The sequence below is a fragment of the Drosophila serrata genome, unplaced genomic scaffold, assembly GCF_035046125.1.
Source record: "Drosophila serrata isolate PLE 108 unplaced genomic scaffold, ASM3504612v1 contig_184, whole genome shotgun sequence".
Taxonomy (NCBI): domain Eukaryota; kingdom Metazoa; phylum Arthropoda; class Insecta; order Diptera; family Drosophilidae; genus Drosophila; species Drosophila serrata.
The window spans coordinates 9,698,943-9,722,773 of NW_028257082.1; the positions used below are offsets into that span (position 1 = coordinate 9,698,943).

General features: G+C 40.4%; 1 protein-coding gene across 1 annotated transcript; it reads right to left on the reverse strand.

Annotated features, from left to right (window-relative positions):
* On the reverse strand, positions 1 to 19,486 carry LOC110180410 (uncharacterized). Its single transcript, XM_020948076.2, has 2 exons — positions 18,676 to 19,486; positions 1 to 3,532 (listed from the first exon to the last, which is right to left on the reverse strand). The coding sequence occupies exons 1-2, from the start codon at positions 19,081 to 19,083 to the stop codon at positions 2,978 to 2,980; spliced, it is 963 nt and encodes a 320-aa protein (XP_020803735.2). The 5' UTR covers positions 19,084 to 19,486; the 3' UTR covers positions 1 to 2,977.
* Positions 19,487 to 23,831: the final 4,345 nt, after the last annotated feature.

Below are 23,831 nucleotides of genomic sequence, written 5' to 3' on the forward strand. Positions count from 1 at the left end.
TTATCTGTTTTCTTTCTTTATTTTTAATGTTTTTGATTTCTGTTAAATCTCATTTTCAATTTTCCCCAGCATTGGGTTATTTATTTTCATTACACATTTCTACCAATGGCGGCTCAAATTGCATTTGTTATCCTTCCTCCTTTATTATTATTTTTTATTTTTTTGCTCGATTCCTGTGTGTATATCAACATGTTTGATTTCAATTAATATTTTCATTTGCATTTTCATCTGATTTGATTTTTGCTTTTATTTAATTCTTGCCGCTTTTTCTATCAATTTATCTTATTTCTAATTACGCTTGTTTACATCGCTTATGTCGATAGAAGCTTAATATTAACTAATTACCATTGCTCACCTGGCACGGACTTATGTTGTTGACTTGCTTTCCATTTTTGCTATTTAAAAAGGTTTCTTTTTTTATAGAAATTTCATTGATTTTACTACAAAAAAGCTCATTGCGTGATTTTTGTTCAATTTGTTTTTAAAGTGTTGTACATTCGGCTTGAAGCTGAACTCGTGTCTGTTTGTTTGTTTATTTTAAGCAGAGGCGCAGAAAAATTTGCTACACACAGAGAGAGATAGAAAGGGGGAATCTCACACTAATTTTAAACATTTATACAATTCAGGGAGACGACATCAATTGTTTGTGTGTGTGTTGAATATTTGAATTGTTTTTCTAAAAAAAAAATAATTACTTTTTGTAATGTTTTTTTATTTGCTTGTATTCTAATCAAAATGGACACAAATACATATTTGCACAGACATAATGGCTCAATAAATATTTATGTATATTTATATTTTAACTTGTTTATTTGGTTGTTCTTGTTGTTGTTGTTGATTCTGGCAGGTACCTGATACTTAAATATCAATTAGTTTAGGATTAAAGTGGCAGGGGAGATCGGTCTGAAGCAAATAAAGGATTCAAGAGGATGTCTGCCTTATTCGCTTGCGTGTAAAAGCGCCTAGAAGCGAGCTATGCGAACTACAGCAAAAATGTTATTGTATACGTGTATTCGCAATACAGTTATATAAATACACCGATATATATATATATATATACGCAAAAATGTTCAGCCTACACACAAATATATAGATTTCCATATATATATATGTATATATATATAGATTCATATTCTAGCTTGTAAATATTGATTTTCAAACTATCACTTATCCTACTTTGAGTTTCGACTTATTTAGCTTTGGTTTTCCTTACGTTTTGGTTTCATTCTTTTTTAACACTTAGGGTTTTTGGCAATTGGAGCTTCGGCCTTGCCAATATCGACACTTGGCAATTTGTGGCGCCGGAAGACTCCAATTATTGGACGAATTGTTGATATACGTTGCGTATCATGCTCAAATAGAGAGTGAATGAGAGGGACAGAGCCGTAGCATGAGTGAGTTTTCTGGGGGGTCAGTGGGGGTCAGTGGGTGTGTTAGTGTGAGAGAGATATAGAGGACTTAAGTGGCTAAGTTCCCTAGATTAGCATTAGAGTTGGCGAGGCAATCTCAGATTTGGACTAGATAGCTTAATGGTCGCTGCCACTAAACGGTTTTCGGGCTTAGTTTTAACTTAAATATATATAAGAAATGGAAATGATACATTTCAAATTATCAAGTTGGGAAAATAACATTAAAAGTGTGACCAACCCTATATATGAAACATATTAACTGGTCGTAAAATAAGTCTCTAGCTCAAGTATTGTTGTTGCTAATTGATTTAAACTTTAATTTGTTTTGAAACTATTTCACACTTTTCAACTCGAAGAACGTTTAGTGGCAATGGCCAGCGCTTGAAGCTGTTGACTTGTGCTCGCCTGCGCTGAGTTGTGCTTATATTTTAAAGCTTAAAGGCAATAGGTTTCGCAAACATGGCCGTTAAAGTACATATTTGTATGTAGTAGAAGAGAGCACCAGCTCGCACACACACACACACACACACACACACACACACACATACACACACACAGTCTCTTGGGAATGTTGTATAGCCGCTTATAGCGAAGCACTCACAATCACATGCTTCGACAAGCACAAGTTTCAATTTGTTGCACTTTTTTGAAGCATTAAGTAGCCGCCCGAGCTTAAGTGTGCGAGTGTGTGAGTGCTTCGGTGTGTGTGTGTGTGTGTGTGTGTGAGAGTATGGGAGTATGTGTGTTCGAGTTGGAAAAGCGGTTTAGCTGCATTTAGCATTTAACAGTTACTAGTACTTTGTTTTTCTTTTATTCGTTTCCGTTTTTCATATTACACAACACTGAAAGCACACGTAAAGTTTTTGTTTTGGTTTCCTAGTTCTTGTTTTCTCTGTTAATTAATTTTTTTTTTTTTATTCAAAATTCTCTTTAACTTTTAGTTAAACTTACAATTTACGCACTAAACATGCACTGAATTTGTTTGTAAACTGTCTGCGTAGACCTTTTGTGTCAATAAGTTGTTAACATTTAAGATCTAGCAGTGTTATGGTACATCTTATGGACTTTTCAAATTCTTTTGATTTTAGTTCAAGATTGCACAACATAAATTTGGCTCTACTTAGTATCTAATAACTTAAATAGCATCTATTTGGCCTTTTTCTTAGTTATTACCTTTTAAGGAATTTATACGAATTTTCAAAAAATATAAGAATTTAAAAATGTTTATCCTAAAAAATTATTAAGGATTTGTCTTTAATAAAATAAAGAGTTCTGTTAATAAGTTTAGCAGGAATTTGTCTTTAAAACAGTCAACCCCTTTCAATGTCTTTCAGAAATTTAAGGAAATAAAGACTTTTAAACATATCTACAAATTATTTTAGAACTTTATTTGACAAGGTTTTTAGACTTGATGCTTGTTCAATAAATTAAACCTGATAAATTCCTCAAAAAGTAAAAAACAGAAAAAAGGCCTTTTAATTACAAATATTCTTGGTTTTTGTTTTCAATTTGAATAGATCGGATCACATTTACAAAAGTTGGGTCGTTAGGGGAGGAGGAGGAGAGCCTTAGGAGTTACTCAGATTGGACGGCGACGGTGGCCACTGCCGCTTGATGACGGCAAAGTGGGTCATCTGAAAGGTGTTTGTCACCTGGCAGCGACGCTCCACGAACCCGGTGAGGCAGTAGCCCATGTTGTAGTCCTCCATCGAGATGTTTGATGTCAGATACAGCTTGAACTCGTCGTTCCATGCGGCCGCCAGGGACTTGTCACAGCCACCGCCCATTGCTCGCATCCGGATTGCAGCAGCTGCGGCTGCGGCCGTTGTTGCAGGTGTCGCCGGCGTCGTGGGCGTTGGTGCAGCCAGGGTTCTAGAACCCGCTCCCGCTGCTCCCGCTGCCCCTGTACCAGCTCCCGGAGCCGGCGTTGTCCGACGAAAGTGTCCGGCAATCAGTAGCGAACCCTGTTGCTCCAGCGGTAGCATCCGGGCCTTCGTTGCACGCCGCTGGGTGCCGGAGCACTCGACGATGCGACAGCGATTCGGTTGCCACCAGCAGGGTGTGATGGTCCAATAACTGGACGAGGCGGTTCGCGCCCAGCCCTCCTCCGGATACAGCAATATCTGGAAAAGGTAAGATGAAAAACACGGGGAGGATGAGCAAAGGGGCAGGCTGACTGACTGACGACGATTGGCCATTGGCCATTGGCTATTGAATATGGAGATTTTCAATGAATCGGAGCCAATCGCAAATTGCTTTTCTGTGTCGCGTTTTAATTGAAAATCGTAATTAAAATCGTGCAGATTGTTTAGCCAGGATTTGTCGTCATCGGATTCGATGTTTCCATGGCTCTGCACCTTAATCAAGTCCCAGTGTCCAGTGTCCAGTTTGCAGTCAGTGTTTATCATTAAGTGGGCAATTATTGTTAAACACGCTTAATTTGGTCAAATTAAATTGGCATTCAATTAACATGAAATTGCTTTTGGCATTTTTAAAGCGGCAACAGGAAGACCTGGCTACCGATAATTATAAATTATAATTACCATAAATGAAATTCGTTAGTTAGTTTATCATTGCCAAAATGGCAGGCGAAGGCCTTGCCATCCGCTTTGGCTTCAATTTCATTTACCGATTTTGTATGCGGCTTTTGCGGTCAACGCACGCCGCTCCTCTATAATTAATACATTTCACAGTCGCTAAATGCCAGACATTTCAAATATTTGCGCACAACGAGGCGTATGCTTAATAAGCGGCTAGCAAACAGGAAGGGCGAAAAAGAGGGCGCCGGGCTAATCAAACATTGAACTTGGCTTAAAGCCAGGCACCAAGGGGAAAATCACTGGCACTCCCGGTCATGCGAAACTCCAAAGAAAACTTCAGCAAAATTGAAATGAAGCAGCATGGCTGGCATACACAGAGAGCAAAAGGAAAAGCCAATCTGGAGGAGGCGAGATGGAGTGGCCAACGGCCAATGGCCACCGCAGGACCATTGCCTGGGACCAGGAGCTGATGCTTTTGAAATTGAAGTGGCTGCTGTTGCAGCCACAGGGAAGCTCGCCGCGGGGTACTCGTGGCTCACTGGCTCCCTGGCTCGCAGGATCCTTGTTTTCCAGCTACCAGGTTCGCTTTTGTTCTCTGCCTTTACTTTAAAATAAAAATTTCGCATATGCGCCCCCCAGGTAAATTGTTTAAAATTAATGCATAGCAGAAGCCGTAGCAGAAAGCGCTTAAAAATGCATCCATTTACGTTTTATTTACGTTCAACTCGGAAACTGACCGAAAAACAATGAGAATGGTCGATGCGTTGAAGTGTTTGGAATGGAAGTGAAAAGGCCAGACCCGGCCACGGCACATTAAGCTGGCCATGGAAATCCCCTTTGGCATTAATGAGGATTGAACGATTTTCGCCAGGGCTATATTGTATGGCTTATATGGCGTGAAAGTGCTCTGGATAAATACCTGATGGTCTTGAAACGGCATTAAATCTATAAATGGGTCAATTGTATTGGGATTGCGTAGTTAAAAAGTGTGATCAGTTAATAATTGTGCATAAAGAGCGATTTAATTCATGATTTATAGTTGCATTAATGCAGTATTTCAGTTTTGCAATTTACTTATTGTATCCTTTTGTATTTTATCTGTTACTTTGACTAATTTATAGAGTATTTTCCTCCCTTCTTGTTTGCCGCAAAATGTAATTTTCTTTAGCAAAATCCCCAACCGCTCTCTGACTGCATAAATGGCACATCAATTGGTGGTCTTTGCTCCACAAAATTGTCCTTTTCGTTCAGTTAGAGCAACCACAGCACGTGCTGCATATTTGTCACATTGCCCCACATGACGCGATTGGCTTCCCTTTAAAATGGCGAGCTCGGTTTTTTGGGAAATTATAAATGCGGTACAAACCCGATAGAGCGAGAGAAAATACAACCAACATCACAGGAAATTCACAAAAAGTCATCTCTCTAATAAGCTGCCAAAATGAGCTTTTCGAAGACAGGTAGTTACGGGGGTTGGGATGCTGCAGCGGGTAAAATGTGGCGCTTCCGACCCCGATTGCCGATTGCATTATTCAAAGAAAGATGCCAAAAGTGCGCGTTGCAAAATTGAAAATGCAACGGCAGCCAGCAATGCACGCAACAAATCGCTTGCCACTATCAAGGGTCATAAAATCCTTCACTGCCATCCGCGTCCTCTTTCCCTTTTTTGGGGAACGTACACACACATATTGGTTGTGTGGGGGTTTATTCAGTCAGAGGACTCGCTGGAGTTGGCCAAGAAGTCACTGGTTCCTTTGGTAAAATGATCACTGAGAATTTCTTTTGGAATGAATACTGGAAAAATATATAAATTGAAGAGAATTTTAGTTGCAGATGTTTGCGGAGATCTATATGATATAATTCCGATCTTGAGTCAGGAGGAAAACCTGTGTATATTGTATATATAAATAATAAATTTCATCTCAGAGTAACAGTTTTCCCCGCCACATCAGCGCACGCACACACACACACGCACACCCTTTGGCTGAGAGGGGGAGACACGTACACGCTGGAAAATCACTTCCGCTTTTGAGCTGCAACGTTGGCAATTTCCCAGCCAAGGGTGGGAGATAAATGGGATGCCAGTGATGGTGTTCCAGGGGGCAGTGGCAACGGGCATCAGGTGGCGAATGCCCGAATGGCGAAATCGAAAACGTGGCCAAGACTGGGTCGCCAGGACTCGCTCTCTCCAGCTTGAGGCGTCCATAATCGATTTCTGCGACTGCCAGTACCAATGCCTTGGCAGGATCTACCGTGGAATTGTTTGTTGACTTTGGGTTTTTTATTGCGTGCCATTTTATTGCCACCACAAGTCTCGAGTCTCCCCACATTCTCGGGTCTTGCCTTTCGCCTTTTCCAACTTGGCTTCTTCTCGGTAAATAAAATGGGAAATACCCAACCGAACGTATACGCTGAGGGCAAACCCCTATTGTCAGCAATTGGCAACTTTGTCTATTAATTTGCTTAATGAGTTCAGTGACAAATATTGAACGGCTGCAGCTTAACAAATAGCTGCCAAGTTTTACCCAAGAGCCACAGTTGAACCAGGAATCCAGGCATTCAGGCAACCAGGAGTTTCTCGGATCCAGGGGGCATAGAGAAACTTTTCTCATTTCGCTAGCCCGTTCGCCTTGCTCGACATTAATTAATTAAGTGCTGCCGCAGACATTTCAACACTTTTACCAGTCAGTCAGTCAGTGGGTCCCATCCCATCCTTCAGTCCCTTAGTCCTTCTGTTCGTCTGTCAGTCTGTCATCGACTCAGGCATTACTTAGGCAAATTGTCTTTGTGTTTGTGTGGATATATACATATATATATATATATATATCTGGGCACTTCAACTTAATTACCCGCCCTCATAAGCGCACTGCAGAGATGCCAAGGAGCCCCGGACTCGAGCTCGGCACAATCTTGCGCCCCCCAAATCCAGCATAAGCTCGAAAATCAAAGCTTCAACACGATTGTCTAAGCACTTGAGGAGCACTCTTTTCCACTTCCATTTCCACCCAGACGAGACCAGACTAGAGCATCCATCCATCCATCCACGCACGCAACTCCACTCAAAGGCCGCCGGCAAGAAACCCCCCTTTTATGAACTCATCTTCACCGCCAAGAAACTTACGGCATCACCCATCTTCCTTTGCTGAGCTGTGAAGGAGGAGCTTACGAAAAAAAAGGATGATGAAAGGAAGCTATTCGAAAGATTAAGGACATTCAGACAGCTTGCAGATCATCTTGAATATCGAAAAGTGTCAATTCTTTGATTAGGGAGATATTTGAAATCTATTAGGGGAAATATTTTATAAATGCTTTATATTATTTTATTGCTTAAAACGCTTATGGGTATCTGTAAAGTTGAATAATAAGATTAGTATTATCTAGGGTGCTTCAGAAATCCCTACTGGTTTTTTAAACACTTTAAAATGCGCCTTAAAGTATCTTTAACAGATTTCTTTTACCTAACAATATTTGGTCTATAGAACACATATTTATAATTCAATTTTTCATATCTAAAGAATAAATAATATCAAAACTTCTGGCTTTAATTACAAACACAAGCCCGCATATATACAGATTTCGTTTCCTGTTCGCAGAGCCGAACGAAGCCTTTGTTTCATTTCGCTGAAAGGCATGCTTTTGAGGCAACTTCCCCTGGAGTTCTTTACACACCATTCTTACATGAACGTGGAACGGCATTCCTGCTGGGGGGAAAATTGAAGTTTTTCTTCGATTCGAAAGCGTAAATGAGTTTCTGGCTGATTGTAAAACTTATCTCTGGTCTTCGGCTGTGGCTCCAACTCCAACTCCAGCCGCGGCTTTGTTTTCAATTGCCAGTGCCAATTGTATCAGTTATTTTCTGTTTGTATTTCATTATTCGCCTCACGCGCTTCACTATCCGCATCCTTTTATGTCCATGGTCCAGACGAGGACCAACTGGGATTGGTAGTAAGGAACAAGGCGGCTTGCAGAGGTCGGAGGTGTGAGAGGTAGAACTGGCAAAAACTTTTAATAAGTTGCTCATTAGCACAGAAAATGAGGCCAGTGTTGTGGCAGGCAGGCAGGCAGACAAAATAATTTACACGCCGACATCCGTTGCAATTAAACTGCAAAAGGGAGAACTTAAATTTCCGGGTTAGGCATCGCGCCGCTGGCCCTGGCCAGGATCTTGGCCCTCCTTCATCTTGGCCAAGTTTATGGTGTAAATGTAGATGTCAACGGATGGGCCCACAAGCGAAACTTTTCTTCTACCCGCCTTGGCAACTTTCGCCGCGAGTGCTCGTCGTATTTTCTAAATTTAATGAGTTGTATTACGAGCAGCTTAAAGTAAGGAGAAGCCTCTGCCCCGCCCCGCCCCGGCTGCCAGTATCCATCCACCTTTCCTTCTCGGCCGCAACTTTGGTGTAAACTTATATATGCGAAAGTTTCTGCCACCTCGCCTGCCCGCCTGCCTGCCACCGGAACACGAGTCCTTGCGGCGTCGCAAGTAATGCACAAATTAAAGTTCTTTGCCAAACTACACGAGGCAGTGGCGGCTAAAAGTTTCGTCCTCGACGCTAGTTGACATGTTGAGTCGCACAAGGATATGCGTAGCTACAAATTTGATATGTTAGACAAGTCCCGGCTGCTCGAGGGGATCGGGAATGGGAATGGTAACGAGAACGGGAACGGGAACAACGGGAGCGAGAGCAGGAGAAAGTCTGGGAATCCACTTGCAATCCCCCAAGTCTGCACCATGGGCGATAAATGCTGGCAAACTTTGTGGAAGGAAACGCAGGAGGAAATACCAGAAGAGTTGCCGGGTTAATGCAAGCGGAAATATAGATATTCCTTTCAGTTTTGTCCATGGAAATGTTGTCGTTTATTGGGGGTTAGCTAAGCGAGGCATTAGTTAAATTTCAAGAATTTTCAGAGTTTAATTTTAATAATTTATGGGAATTTATGGAAAGTTTTAACTATTTTAAAGCTATAATTTTATTGAATTTTTTTTAAAAGAATTTAGTTATTCCTTCTTCTTTATTATATATTAATATATACATACATATTAATATTACATACATATATTCCAGTTCCATCTTAGCTATGAGTTTTTTAAACTTTAATTTGTTTAAAAAATTGTCACTTAAAAATATGCATTAATAACTATTCAAAAAAGATAAATATTCTAAGCTTAGTTCTGATGAATTTCCAATATAATCCTAAAATTCAACTGCGAACGGCAAGGATATAAAAACTTCGGCTTTCCAAAGCTAGTTTCCCTTTTTGTTTCGTTGTTAAATTCACAATCAATTATATTATATTTGAGGAAACTTATATTATATGTGAGGTAACTTACCGTCTTGATTCACTTCTTTAAAGTTGCTAAAATTCTTTTTAAAAGAACTTTATTTTTACAAGTATCATTGAAACTCCCCCTACTGCAGCATCACATTCTGAAGAAAACTTTTTATAATGTTTCCTAATCTCCTTTAGAAAATATCTTTATTTATTTGTTAAAGGACAGCGAAAACTTTCTCAACAAATTAAATTTAATTCTAAGAAATGTTACAGCATTTTTCCATCACAAAAGTTCCCGAACATTCGCCAGTCTGGCGCACACACTGTGTCAGCTCTTAGGATGGGGTTTTGCCGGTGTAAAAGATTAAGCACATTTATGTGACAAGTGCGACATCAGCGGAGACAACGTGCAGGAAGAGCTGGAGTAGTAGGAGTGAGAGGGATTTCCACTCTGTCCCCCATCCAAAGCCAGGATAAGAGCCACGCATGTGCCACAATTTTAAAGTTGAGCGCTAATGAAATTTGAGCTGCCGCTGCTGCAGCTGCCAGGCAATTGTGGCACCGCGTTATGCAAGTGGAGCAGAGACCAAAAATGGCATTGAATTTGTAACTGGGAAGGGATCTGAGGAAAGTTTGCTACAAGTTTTCCCAGTCAGAGCAGAGGTAGGTAGGTAAGCTGTCTGCCTTTGATCTGACAGCAACTCTCTCTGTGTGTATCCTTGGGATTGTCTCATTAGGGGCACTGGCAGAGTCCCAGTGGTCCCAGTCACGCTTCAATTCACAAGCCTGAGCCTAAGACCGAGTTCAAAACTTTGCCACTGTGCGGAGTCACCGAGAGTCGAGCAGAATAGCTCATCAATAACCCATTTGTGCGATACTCAATGGGGAGGGAAAGGATGCCAAGGGAGGTCGGTGAGCCAGGGCACGACCTTACCCACTGGGAATCGGAAACAGCTTTGAGCCGTAGATATCCTGGCGGATACAAAACGGTGAGCCCAGTTTATTCACTTTGCCATTCATACGGGGGCCACATAAATCAGTTCGAGACGGGGCCAAGGAAAGCGAATCCCTCTTTGAGCGCATAAATCTCCTACATCTGCGCTTTTCATTGGCAATCAGCGAATCAGCGAGGAAATGTTTCTTTCAGTTATTTTTAATGAGAGGCGGCGCCTGTTGAGAATTCCCTCCGCCTGAATACCCATTGCCATCATTTCGCTTAAAGCGAGCGGGAAAATGTTCACGAATTTCTGACGACGACGACGACGGCGACGGCGGCATGCAACATGTTGAGCGTGTAATGTATGGCAATGTCTAACAGACGAAATGAAATGAAAATTTAATAAAATAAAAGTATACGACTTGGGCCTGCTGCGTGAAGATCCAGCCCGTCCTCGTCCCCTCCAGGCGAAAGACGTTTGCTTTAAATGAAGATGTATGCCAACCGGGCGTATGAGTAATATGCGCAAATATGCGCATAAAATAAAGCAACTTGTAGCAATTTCCCTTGCTCTTGGGTCCCTTTTTCCTCGGTCTCATCTCTGGGCCGCGCGGCGCCCCCTTTGGGCCTTGGCTTGAATGCCTTGCCACTTTGGCATCTTTGGCCTGGCTTCTTGTGTTTAATTTAGGCAGCCATAAACGTAATGCGGAGCCTCAAGTACTCTGATGTCGGATGCTGGAACGGAGTCCCCGGCAAAACCGAATTTATATGGCGGCACATAAAAACCGGGTACATTCCCTCTCACCCGATCCTGGCTCCTATCTGCTGCCTGCCTGTGTTTCATTTCCGTAGAAATGCCTAACATAAAATAGAATTTTATTTGGAGACTGCTTTAAAGACCCCAAAGATATTGTCTTTCCAGCTTCGGGGTATTAACCCATTACAAAGCTAGAATCTCCGGTTTGGGAGTGATGAAAATTATATTAACCTAGGTGGAAGTGGGGTTTCTTAGGAAATGGTTTCTATTTTTATGACATTTTTCTTTTGGTTATACAGCATAAGGCATCCCAAAGGGTAAAAGAATTCTCAAGAAATTCCTTGTAAGAATATTCATATTTTTTCAGATTTATTGTCCACAACAATTGGTACTGAAGAATGGAAAATAATAACTTCGCGAGGAGTTCAATGGAAAGGAGAGGGAAAGTCTTTGCAAGTTCCCAGTCATTTCCAATCACTGCCTTGAAAGCCCCTATCATTGTTTGCCACGAGCCTAAATGCTTGCACCCATTGTCTGCCACCGGCCCCGGTTGTCCCATTGTGCGATGCGATGCGATGCGACGCGACGCGATTTGATGTGATGTGAGGGCTCGACATCAAAGGCAGGCATGCCTGGCTTGGACTGAATGTCCTTGCTCCGTACTCCTCGCTCCTTGCTCCTCGTTCCTTGCTGGCATTCGCATTCTGTTTGGCTGCCAGCACGTTAGCATATCACCGATGCTCCATCCATCCATCAAATATTGCGCGTCCCATGCGAGCCTTTCGCGTGCTTCGCGAGTCCTGACTCCGGGTCCCTGATGGCCCTGCAAGTGACTCTCCACCGCCCAAGATTCCTTTAAAGCTCATACTTTGCAGCGCATGAAATTTTAACTTATTTTGTTGTCTACACTTCATTGAATTAGCTTTCAGTCTCACACACACATACTGGAGCGAGGATAATAAATTGAATTAAATTGATGCGCACAGGGAAATTGTAAGGAGTCTGGGCAGAGAGGAGAAATTCATTTAATTTTTGGCACAAATGTCTTTTTAATTCTTCCATTTTTTGTTCGCCTTCAAGTGGGTGGGGGTTCAATATGGCAATGCCATGGCCAGAGCCAAAATATTGTTGACAGCACATGTGGCACATGTGGGAGAGAAATTGCTTGGTTCTATATGTTTTTGTTGCTCCCTCGAAGGAGGCTAATCAAGCGTCAGCTGTGTGCCAAGTGCCAAGGGGATACATAAATACATATAGTCAGGCTATTCTTTAACCTCTAGAAACTCTACTTTCTAGGTGATATATCCAAGTAAATAATCAAGTTTAAATGGGTTAAAATCCGCTGGATATAGAGCTAAAATTTATCTCATCTATCCTGGAATTAAGCTTAAGCCGGGGTCGGTGGAGAAGCTAAAGCATACTTTTCAGGGCCAGACAGATGAGCTAAATAGATGCAACAATAATTAACTGCATCAAGCTGGAGGCAGCTTGATCCCGGGCAGGGGGAGGAGGAGGAGGAGGGAAAGCCAGGAAAGTGGAAAGGTCGTGCACCCCCCCGGCAGCTTAACTTGGCATTAACGCAATTTGTCACAGCAGAGCAGACACCAGAGAGCCGACAGCTTAGCCAGCTTCCCAAAACTTTGCCATCTCCCTTTGCCCACCCCCCCGAAGGGAAAAATGTTTTCCATTTTTTGCTTATATGCTGGAGTTGCCTTTTCTATATTTACTTTTATTTCTTTTTTTTTTTTATGCAACGGCAGATGGAACACTGAGCTGACAGGTGAAATGAAATTGCGTGGGCTGCATTTACACATTCTTTCGCAACATTTTATACTTCTCTACTTCAACTTCAACTTAAGCTTATCCCCATTCCCTCCCCTCTGGGGGAAAAGCCACAACTTTGAATACAAGGCTGTTGCTTTTGCTGTTGCTGTTGCTGCTGGTGGTGGCACGATGGTATGAAAATGAAAAATTCCACAAAAAACATTGACAACCACAAATACACAAATATTCCTACGAATTTCCCCCCCTTACCCATTGCCACTTGTAGTTCGCCCAAAGTCCAACTAGGAAATGGCAGCAGACTCTGTGGTTTAAACAAGAAATACCTGACAGGTAAGCCTCCGAAGAAAGCTTAACCATAATGGCCAAGATGGGAGAAGTAATGGCTGGAGGTGCCGGGATAGTTTCTCAAATTCAGCTCCAAACGTAAGCCATGGCTTAGGTAGAAGGGTGTGGCTTTTGCGATTGATGAAAGATTTTAATTTGGATATATGTATGTAAGACTTTCAGGATATTGTCATTCTGGAATATTTATAGCCCTAAGCTATTGCCTAGCATTTATAAAAGAAAATGTAATAAAATATGACAAACAGTTTGGTCTAAAAGGATTTTCAGCTCAAAGGGAAAAATTACTTTCGTTGTTTATTAGCCATTTAAAAGTAAACAAGAAAGGAAATTAACTTCGGGAAGCCAAAGCTTACATACCTTTGCAGTTTGCAATTTAATTAGAGGATTGAATTGGAAATCTATCATAACTAAGCTAAATTTCTTTGAATGAATATTTATTGATACTTTTAAAATAACAATTTCTTGGATATATCAACGTTAAAAAACTCTCAACTATAACGTATTAATTTAATTTCAAATTCCCTTATTACTTTTGAACAGGCTAATAAATCTGCATACTCCATTTTAATTAAAAAAAAACTGAAATTTATTTAACCAATTTTTGAAAATTTTAACGGAGATGGCTGGATCGATTCGGCTGTTGATGCTGATCAAGATTTACAGGGTTGAAAATGACTCCTTTACTGCGTTTCGAGCTTCTGACAAAAATTATTATACCCTGAACGGTTATAAAAAGCAATTTTAGATAAAATAACTTTAATATAGCTTTTAAATATTTAATTTAATTTTTGAAAATGAAAACAAATGCTTGAAGGCAGTGATATTTTTATAAGATCAAAGTATCATTAAAGTATCAAATAGGAAACGTCTTGGGATTCCGATTTTTTCCTAAGTAACTTTTCTCTTTAAAGTGTATTAATTAATTATAATGAGATAAGAAGTCTAGGCCAAAAAAAAGATACGATTCTAATCAAAATACTAAACATTAAATACAATACTAGAAATGGTTTAAAAGTGCTTTAAAATCACTCTTAATATAAGTCTCTCCTCCCGCCCTGACTCATAAATCTTTTCGCTCATGTTGCGGTCGCTGCAATTAGAAAACCTGCCACTCAGTGGACCATTGATAGCTTTAAGCTGCCAGTGCCACTTGCTGGTTTCTAGTTTCCGGTTTGCCAGTTGCCAGTTGCCAGTTGCCCGTTGCCACTTACCACAAAAGCGCCCACCAGGACTAGTCAGCAAAATCGCGCATACGGCCCGTGGTACGAGGCTGAAGCTGCATCAGCTTGAATAGCAGCAAATCGCCTTAGCAGCGCTTGCGGGAAAACCCTAATAAACCAGCAAAGAAGCTGCACAGTTAAGCCTTCTGCCAGTGCCACGCCCACTGTGGGCGGTGACTTCAACTTTGACCAGAACGATTTAAATCTCTGGCGGGGAATATAAATTTAAGAATGCCTCGCTCACTTATCTAAGTCTATGACTTTGGGTTAGGCGTTCGGGATTCAGGATGAGTCACAGAGTTGGGAATCTGATGAGAAGGAATGGACTTTAGCTGCTGCTGCTGCTCGTTTTATGCCCGCCATTTGGCCGCTGTCTCTTGGCGGAGGTTCTTTTGCCTCTACTTGCTACAAATCATGATAATAAATTCCAATTTTATTTAGTCAGTGAGGCGGCAAAGCACCCTTGTCATCGTCATTGGTGAGGAGCAAGAGTTTGGGTTTGGGAAAGACCCCCCAAAAATAAAGGCAACCGCTTCATCTGCTTGTGCCCAAAAAATAAAAGAGAGGAAGAAAAATACAAAAGGGTCCCCGCTTCAACTACTTGGATTAGCGGTCCATTTTTATGACTTTTTATTTTATACACATCCCTTCTGGCTTCCCAGTTTGTCCGTCAGTTGAATAAATACACTCTCGAATTGACTTGGCCCGCTTAACTTTCGGCCAGACATAATCAGGCCTGATTATAATGAATAGAGTTTGGGGCTGGCCAAATCGGCAAACACTAAACCAGGCGCCGGGAAACCAGGCTCATCAGTCAGCCAGTGCAGTTGGTAGTTAGGAGTGAACCGCAAGCCTCTCGTTATTCCATCTCCATGTCACAGCTTTCCTCTCCTCCTCCTCCCCGAAACCAGAGAGCTGGGATCTGGGAGCTGGAAACAGAGAGCTGCTGCAGCATCAGCGTCGGCCAAAACACATTAGCCGTGTGCTAAAAATGTCGCACAGTCGGCCCAACGCACATGTCCTGTGAGAAGGATGATGGAAAAGTTGATGGCCCAGTTATCAAAAGGAAGAACAGGATATTTCAGAAACTTCAAACTCAAAAAATACTGCACATGGATAAGGTAAAATTGATTTCTACTTAATAATATTATTTTAGTTCAAAAGAAATATTTATGTCTGGGTTATATTTTTGGTTCATTCCTTAATATATTAAATAACGATTCAAATATCCTTTTTAGTACTGTACAAGCAACCCTCGTTTGCTGGTGACTGACCGGGCTGAGGACTCTTTTTTTGTTCGAGCCAAGCTGGCAGGACATGTGGCAGTTGGCAGTTTGCTGCGCTTTCTCTCCTACCAGCCCCTCGTATCCTTTTGGCTGCGCCTCTTCATTGCCTGTTGGCAATTACAACGTTGCAATGTTGATGGCATTTTCTTCCTTTTTATGCATATGTATGTATGCACAGGCACAGCAGCTGGGGGAGGGTGGGAAACAGGGTGGGAAAAACGGGGCGGAGGACACTGGCTAGTCACTTCCGCCTTGCTCGCCAAAGGTCCTTCATTTTTTCCATAATACTCTTTCCGCTGCTTGAGCATCCAGACTCCTTGATTGCCATAGCCTTTGTGCAAGACAAGCTAATTAGGTGGTGAAAGATATCAGGATTTAAATGCAAAGGGTATTTAATTAGCCTTTGGTTGAGACTAGTGAATAGTTGCCTTGGTAATTGGGTAAGAAGATGCAGGACAAAAGAAAATCCTTGAACGTATCGGTTATTCGGTTATGCCCGACTATGCCCTGACCCTTCACATTTCACCTTCCACCCAACGAACTCCGGTGCTGTTAATGTAAATATATCTTACAGCATTATCGCATTTGGTTAAGAGGGTAAACTTCACTCGACAGATTTCCATTGCAACGTTATCCGTAAAAATATGTATCCTTCTGGGGGTTGATTTCCGTTTTGTTTTTTCTTTTTTCTTTGGCATGTTGGGTGGTTGCTTGCAAGTGGATACAATTTATCCTGTGCGCTCTCACACCCCCGCAAAACAAACAGTTTTTTGTTTTAACTAAGCTATAGCTTCATTATAAAATCGATCATTGGGGGCAGGACGAGAAAGCGAAATGGGAGTAGCATAAGGAGTGTAAACTACCCCTTGATTGTGCAACTCCGACAACGAGGGTAATGAGATTGATTATCAAAGGAACCGGGGTTCTTGGTTCTCTTTGGTCCTTCCGCTCAAAGCGCTTGATTCAATGACCAACTAAAGCTTTTCGAATTGAATTTTACAGGGAAACCCCATAAGGTCTCTTTGGCTCCTCCGCCTGGGTGTTAATGTCCTTTGGCATTGTTGCACTGGACTCGAACCGACGCGTCGGGGGCCACAAGTCGACTGTGTGCAAAATAGACTGAAATTGATGATGTCACTTGATAGGGCGAATGGGTTTTTCACTTTTCACTTCTCGCTCCTCCAGCCACTGTGCCATCCTTGTTCCCAATTCTGAGCTTGCTGCAGATCCTTCGTGCTTCGTGTTGTTTAACAAATTCATCCTGTTGCTTGCGCTCCAGTGCGTGATGGTCGGCAGATTGCACACTCCAAGTGGATGTGGGAGTGGCTGTGGGCGAATGTGTGTGAAATGTGCATTTGATTCACAAAAACGAAGATGTGCAAATAAGCAAAAACACAGAGGAAAAATTTAATATTGGGGATGAAATGCCCTGAAAATGCAAGCGAGCTTTGTATCTAAGACTTGTTTAGCAAACATGACTGGGATATATTAAGATAAGTATTAGTTGGGGCTTAGTTATCCATAAATAAGTAACACAAAATTAAAAGAGTTTAAATATATGTATGGAAATTGTTTAGGATTATTTAGATAGATTTAAATATGGAATTGTGATACTCTTGACCAAGCACCTCTATACTCAAGCCTTTGTATTTATTTTTGGAATATTCTTTGTTTATTTCTAGCCTTTTTATAATTTAAATAAATATAAATATATAAGAAGGTATTTATTTATTCCAAATATTTTTCATCCTCCAATTAATCGCATGTTTTCGCAGTGCATTGTGTTATTTGAACATCTACTATTTCGGTTTTTGGAAAACAAGAGAGACACACACACTGGCCATTGTTGTGCATCGACCTGTTTGATTGGCTTTTCTTTTTGCACGTTTTTAATTAGTGGGTATTTCGTAGAGATCCGAGGGGCGAAATGTGGGTCTGGTGAATGGAATGTTTGTCCTTTGGCGCATTAAACAAACGAAATATTTCATAAGCGCATTGCGCTCTCCAGCCACAATGCCAAATGATTTATATGCAAAGTGGCATAAGCGTGCTCCTGTGTTTGTGTGTGTATGTGTGCGTTGGCCCCTATTTTCCTCGATTTCCTCTCCCGATTTCCCATACCGCATTTGTTGCCTTTTACCTATGTTAGGCCAAACAAGCCGGTAGCAATCGAGCGAACTTCACTCTACAGCTTTGGCTACAAATTTTCCAAAATTTATAACAAAAGGCCCCGCACACACACAGTCTCACATCATATGCATAATTGTGCGGGAGGGGCTGAGGGGTTCAAGGGGGCCTGAGTACCCCCGGGTATTGGCTACCTTACGGTTGAGTGGCTCATGGCTCATGGCTCATGGCTCCTGGCACTTTGGCGCCAGAGCTTCGGCTTTGGGGTCTCTGCCTTGGAATGGATGACAATGTAACCAGGAGACTGTAAAATTTATGCACTTTTAGGATTGTTTGCAGTGTGCTCGAGAAAAGGAGGTGGAATTGTTCCATTATGCGATAAGCATTGGGAATTCTCTTAAGGTGTGTTTTTTCCCAATACAAGAAAAGAATTCATTTTGGGCCTCTTAAAATTTATTTGGAAGGTTGAAGTGGGTCCGGTTTGGAATTAATTGGATTTCAAATTGAATTCCCTATTGTTACCAGTTTTGTTTTTTTGTTATTTTATTGTTAACGTTTAATTTAAAGCTTCTATATAAATAATTCCCATGATTTTAAATAAACTTCGTTGGGAAAGCAATCCTCAATCCTTGGTAAGCCCTGATTATTCCATTTTATTCCACTGAATCCTTAATGTGAAAGAGAACGCGAACTAGGATTTTATATAAATCAAGCAGAATCACTCTTTCTTTTGTGCTGCTTAACTTCTTGAAATTCTCCTCAACTACACAGAAACCCAAGCTAGAAAATCAAGTCAAAGTCTGGATAAAAATTGAATTAAAAGTTATCGAAGAAATCAGTATATCTTCACTTTCCTTTAAGTAAAGCCATGCCTAACTTAAGAAGACTCTTACAAGACCTTAATTTATTTAAATTGTATTTTTATTTTATTTCTTTATTTCTTTAAGAAATCAAAAGTATATTTTCTGTCAGTGCCTTGATATAGAGCCACTCACCTTGTTTGAATTACCATTGAATTTCAATAGCTTCTTGCAGGACTTGCCGCGACTTTCGAAGTAGATTTCCTGTGGCGTGCGTCGCCGTCGCTGTCCGGAAACCGCAGCACAGCCGGATGTTGCACCTTTGCGCTGCTGCTGCTGGTGTTGATGCTGCTGCAGTTGCAGCTGGGCCAGGGGCAAGTCACTGCCTGCCACCGACTGTGTGGCCTTGTGGCGACTCACGCAAAAGAGGCGGCTCAAGATGCCGCAGCAGCCGCTGGGCGGCGACGCACCGGAACTCGTCTCACATCCGGTTATGGCTCCGTTTCCTGTCATGGCCGGGCCCGAGTTGTTGTTAGAGCAGCGGGCGGAAATGGTCATTAGGTTGCCATGGCGGCCAGTCGGGCGATTAACGTCCATTTCCATGTTGGCCAGCTGCTGGTTTGTTGCCTACTTAACGGCGTCGTCTTCCCTTGTTGATTTTTATCGAATTCCCCGAGTTTGTTTACTATTTTTGATTGCGGTTTTTGTGACAACTTTCCAAGGCCGGCGGCTCTGTTTGACTTTTCCTTTTTTTCCTGTGGTTTTTTCGGTTTGTGTTTTCTCGTCCTTTCTTTTTTTTTTATCGCTGGTGAATGTCTCTTTTCGGCTCTGTTGTTGTTTACTGGTGGTTAAAGTCTCACCGAAAACTTGGCGCCCTTGCCACACGCACACGCACACAGAACTCACACCAATGGGGGGGGGGGGGGTAAAATCTCGGAAAATGTGGGGAAATTTAGCAGCGCGGCGACGACGATGTTCACAGGCCAAAGTCGGCGAGCCAACTGATAAAAGCCGTGACTTTGGCTACAGTCAGCTTCGTCCTTTTTAAGGTTGCCACCCTTTGCGAAGAGAGCGAGATGGCATTAGCCCGAGCGAAAGAAAGGGAGAGAGAGAGAGAGAGCGAGCCGTAAGCCGAGCGACAAAGAGAGAGTGCGCAGGTTGTATTTGCAGGATGTGAAACATGAATCACCTTGTGTGCATGAATGAAGTAAAGTTATTACGCTTTCCCCGCTTTTTTGTTGTTATTGTCTAGTGTTTTCTTTTTTTTTGTAGCCTCATAGTTCCGTAGTTCTTGCTGTTTACGTTTTCCAGGGTCAAAGTTGTACAGCCTTTCGCTTTATGTTTGTAATTGTTTGCACCCCGGCCGGAGCAACGCCTCACGTTAGGTATAGTTTGGGGTCCTCAAAAATAAAAAAAGGGGGGATTCATTGGGTCCTATGAAAAGTAATTAATTTGAAAAAGTTATTTTCATCTAAAGCATTTGGCAACTTAAAAGGGGAGAGATTTTAAGGATTTAGTTTCTACAAGCAGTAATTAATTGGAAACAATTATTTTAAGCAAAAGCGGTTCTAAAACTATGGTCAACTTGGCTTTTAATAAAAATGGTTTTAATAGGAACTATGTGAGTAATTAATTGAACTAACTTTTTTAGTGAATGTTTAAGTGATTTTAATTAATTATTTTAATGGATTTTGGGAATGGTTTTCTATAAAAAAAGTAATATATTGAAAAATGCTTATGGGTGAAGGTTTAGGTTTAAGGTTATTGAAAGATTGCCTTGATATATGGCTTATAAAAAATGATTTTTGTTATGAAAATACAATTTTTTGTATGTTGAAACAAATGCTTATACATTTTTGAAATTAAATGTGAAATTATCAAAGACCTCGATTAGATTAGTTTAGGGATGGTTACTTTAAGCAAGGTGCTTCCCTTTCAAATTTATACAAGTTTATACATATCATATTTATGAGATGGTATTTCGGTAAAGCATTTTATTAAATTTATTTTATAATTACTGTTTATTATAATAAACTTATGTGTTTATTAAGTTTTAATACTGAAAATCCGTTTGAAATAAAGCTTGATGACCTACCAAAATTTATTGCTGATAAAATTATCATCTAATTCCTGTATCAAAAAGTTTGTGAGTGCAGTCGGAAAAGCCATTTAATTTTTGGCCAACAAGGACCTGGAAGTAAGAGTCGGCCCATGTCCCTGCCTCTGTGTGTGTGTGTATCCTGACTGGTGTGGTAGTGTCTATGACTATGAGTGCTTTCTGTTCGGGACGTAATTTCAATGTTTCAACGTAATCTTTGATTTGATTATGCTGTTGAGCTGCCTTCCCAAGGGGCGCTTCAGAGAGCCAAGAGTATGTGCGAGAGGTGTGTGTGTGTGTGGCAGTGTTTGCCGGCACTTGTTTGTTTGTTTGTGTGTGTGTGCTGGTGTGTGTGTCTGCGCCACTTCCGGGCAAAGCTATAAACGGATTATAAAGTAATTTAATGCTTTTTGTTGCCGACAAGGAGGCTCTGCTGTGTGTGCGAGTGTGTCCCTGGGTGTGTGTGTCTGCGGATGTGCACAGTTATATATTTTTGGCGAGAACGCATTTGGACAATAAAAACTTTTAATGTTTGTTGTTTGTCTCTCAATTTTATTTAGCGCGCGTCACGCATACGCCCAGTTGGCTGCGCCAAAGTTTTCTGCGCTCCTTTAATGAGTTGGCGGTTTAAGTTGAGCACTGGCCAGAAAGCATCATCCCCAGCCTGTAATTAATGCCCAGCGTCGTCAGATGTAACACACACACACACACACATGGTTGTGTGTTTGTGATCATTTTGGCAACATGTTTATCTGGCCCAATGCCCATATATTAATGTCCGCACACACACACACGGACACACGCATACCCTTAGATTGTCACATTAATTATGTACGTTAAGCTGTCAACGTGGGCAATATTTTTGTATCCACAATGCTACTGTCCTGTCCTGTCCCTTCGTTTCCTTTCCAGGTCCACGTGCCACTTCTAGCATCCGCATCCTGGCGTGTGTGTGTGCGTGCGTGTATCTTTTTTTTTGGCAATTCCTTTGCCATTTTTCTTGCTTTCATCTCCGGCGATAAGAGCGTCTTAGTTTATCTTTATGTCTCGGCTTTGGCCGGCGTCTTGTTTCTGCTTATATGTTATCTCTAGCTGTTTGCCAAATAAATACGTTTGATAATGCGGCACGACCATCATATTGATGAGGCTTCCGCTTGCTTAGCGCTAAATGGAATGAAGTGACAAACACAAGTTCAACAAGCAAATAGATTACACAACCCGATATACGTTTGTATTGTATAAACCAAAAGGCAGGTGGTGCAGGTGAGGAGTAAAGGTAGAGATTGGGGTGAAGTTGTGAAAATCTTTAGCTTTAGGTAACATAACTCAGCTTTAAAATCTTTATATAAATATATATTTTCTAAAAAAACATTATTCAATCAGCCTTTTGTTGGTAAAAAAACAAGGAAACTAACTGCATGAATCTGAATATAAAATTAAATATATTAAAGTTTGTATAGATTTTTGAACATTTTAACTGTGAAAATCATTATTTTTTAAAATATCATAACTAAGCCAAATATGCATTAATTTCAATTCGGAAAGTATTTTTATTCTTCTTTTTACAAGGCTAACAAATATGCATACTTAATTTAAAATTTACAATTTTTAAAATTGTTGCCAATTTTTGAACATTTTAACGATGTAACCCCTTTAAAATTTTCAAAAATTCTAAAGAATTAAACAATTATTTTTACATATTTTTATACCCTTGCAGGGTATTATAATTTCAGTCAGAAGTTTGCAACGCAGTGAAGGAGGCACCTCCGACTATATAAAGTATATATATTCTTGATCAGGATCAACAGCCGAGTCGATCTAGCCATGTCCGTCTGTCCGTCTGTCCGTCTGTCCGTCTGTCCGTCCGTCCGTCTGTCCGTCTGTCCGTCTGTCCGTTTCTACGCAAACTAGTCTCTCAGTTTTGAAGCTATCTGAATGAAACTTTGTAGTTAGCCTTGTATATACTCTCACTCGTATATATGTCGGAACGGGCCGGATCGGACGACTATATCATATAGCTGCCATAGGAATGACCGGAAAATTTTTACAAAAAAAATTTTAACTTTTTCAGTTTTCAATAGAATTGAATCAAATTTGAGATATAGCTATTTTACTATACTCTTCAATTTTGTACGAAATTTTATAAAAATCGGACTACTATATCATATAGCTCCCATAGGAACGATCGAGAAATTAATACAATTAAATTTATAACTTTTTTAGTTTTCAGCTGATTATCATCAAATTTGAGGTATAGCCATTTTATATAAGTCTTAAATTTTGTGGCAAATTTCATGAAAATCGGACGACTATATCATATAGGTGCCATACAAACGATCGTTTGATGTGGAGGAAAAATGCAAATCAGTGAATGTAAAACTGCAAATATAATATGTATAGGTGAATGAAATGAAAGCAGGTATTACTTCATTGTTTTTTAACACAAATATATATAATTTATATTGTATGGATTCCTATTCATAGAAGTTCTATCTGCAAGGGTATATAAACTTCGGCGTGCCGAAGTTAGCTTCCTTTCTTGTTTTATTATTAATTAGTTAGGATTTAAATTGTGATTCGGAATATATATGGCTTTTGGCAATCAGTGGCGATTTGCGGATTTTATGCCCTCAGGATGTACTGGAAATTTGCACTTTTTACATCAATGATTATCTATGTTTGAGATATATTATTTTTGGAAGAAAATCATATTTTAAGAATTTCATACCTAAGTTAAAAATGCATTAATTTCTATTCAGAAAGCTTTTGTATGTTAGTTTTTATTAGATTAATAAATCTTCATAATCATATTGAAATTTAAAATAATATTAAAAATTTGGACAATTTTTGACAATTTTAACGATGTAACCCCTCATAAAATTATCAAAAAAAAATTGTAATTCTGTTTTTTGGACTGAGATATCCAGATCGATTTGGATATTAATGATCAATAATATATGTATATGATTTATAGAGTCGGAAATGACTTCTTTACGTAGGAACAAGCTTCTGACTGAAATTGTAATGCCCCGTAAAGGTATAAAAATAATGTATATTATAATTTTTATTAAATATCCCAGGCGCTCAATCAACTTTTGATTATAAAAAATTAATGTTTGTAATATGCGAATTTTATCAATAAAGGATTCTATTTGTATAATTTCTTCCTCGCGAGTTCGTTTACAATTTTTTCACTATAATATGAAATATTCGCCTGAAACTCGTACGAAAAAAAAACCATATCCAATTAAAA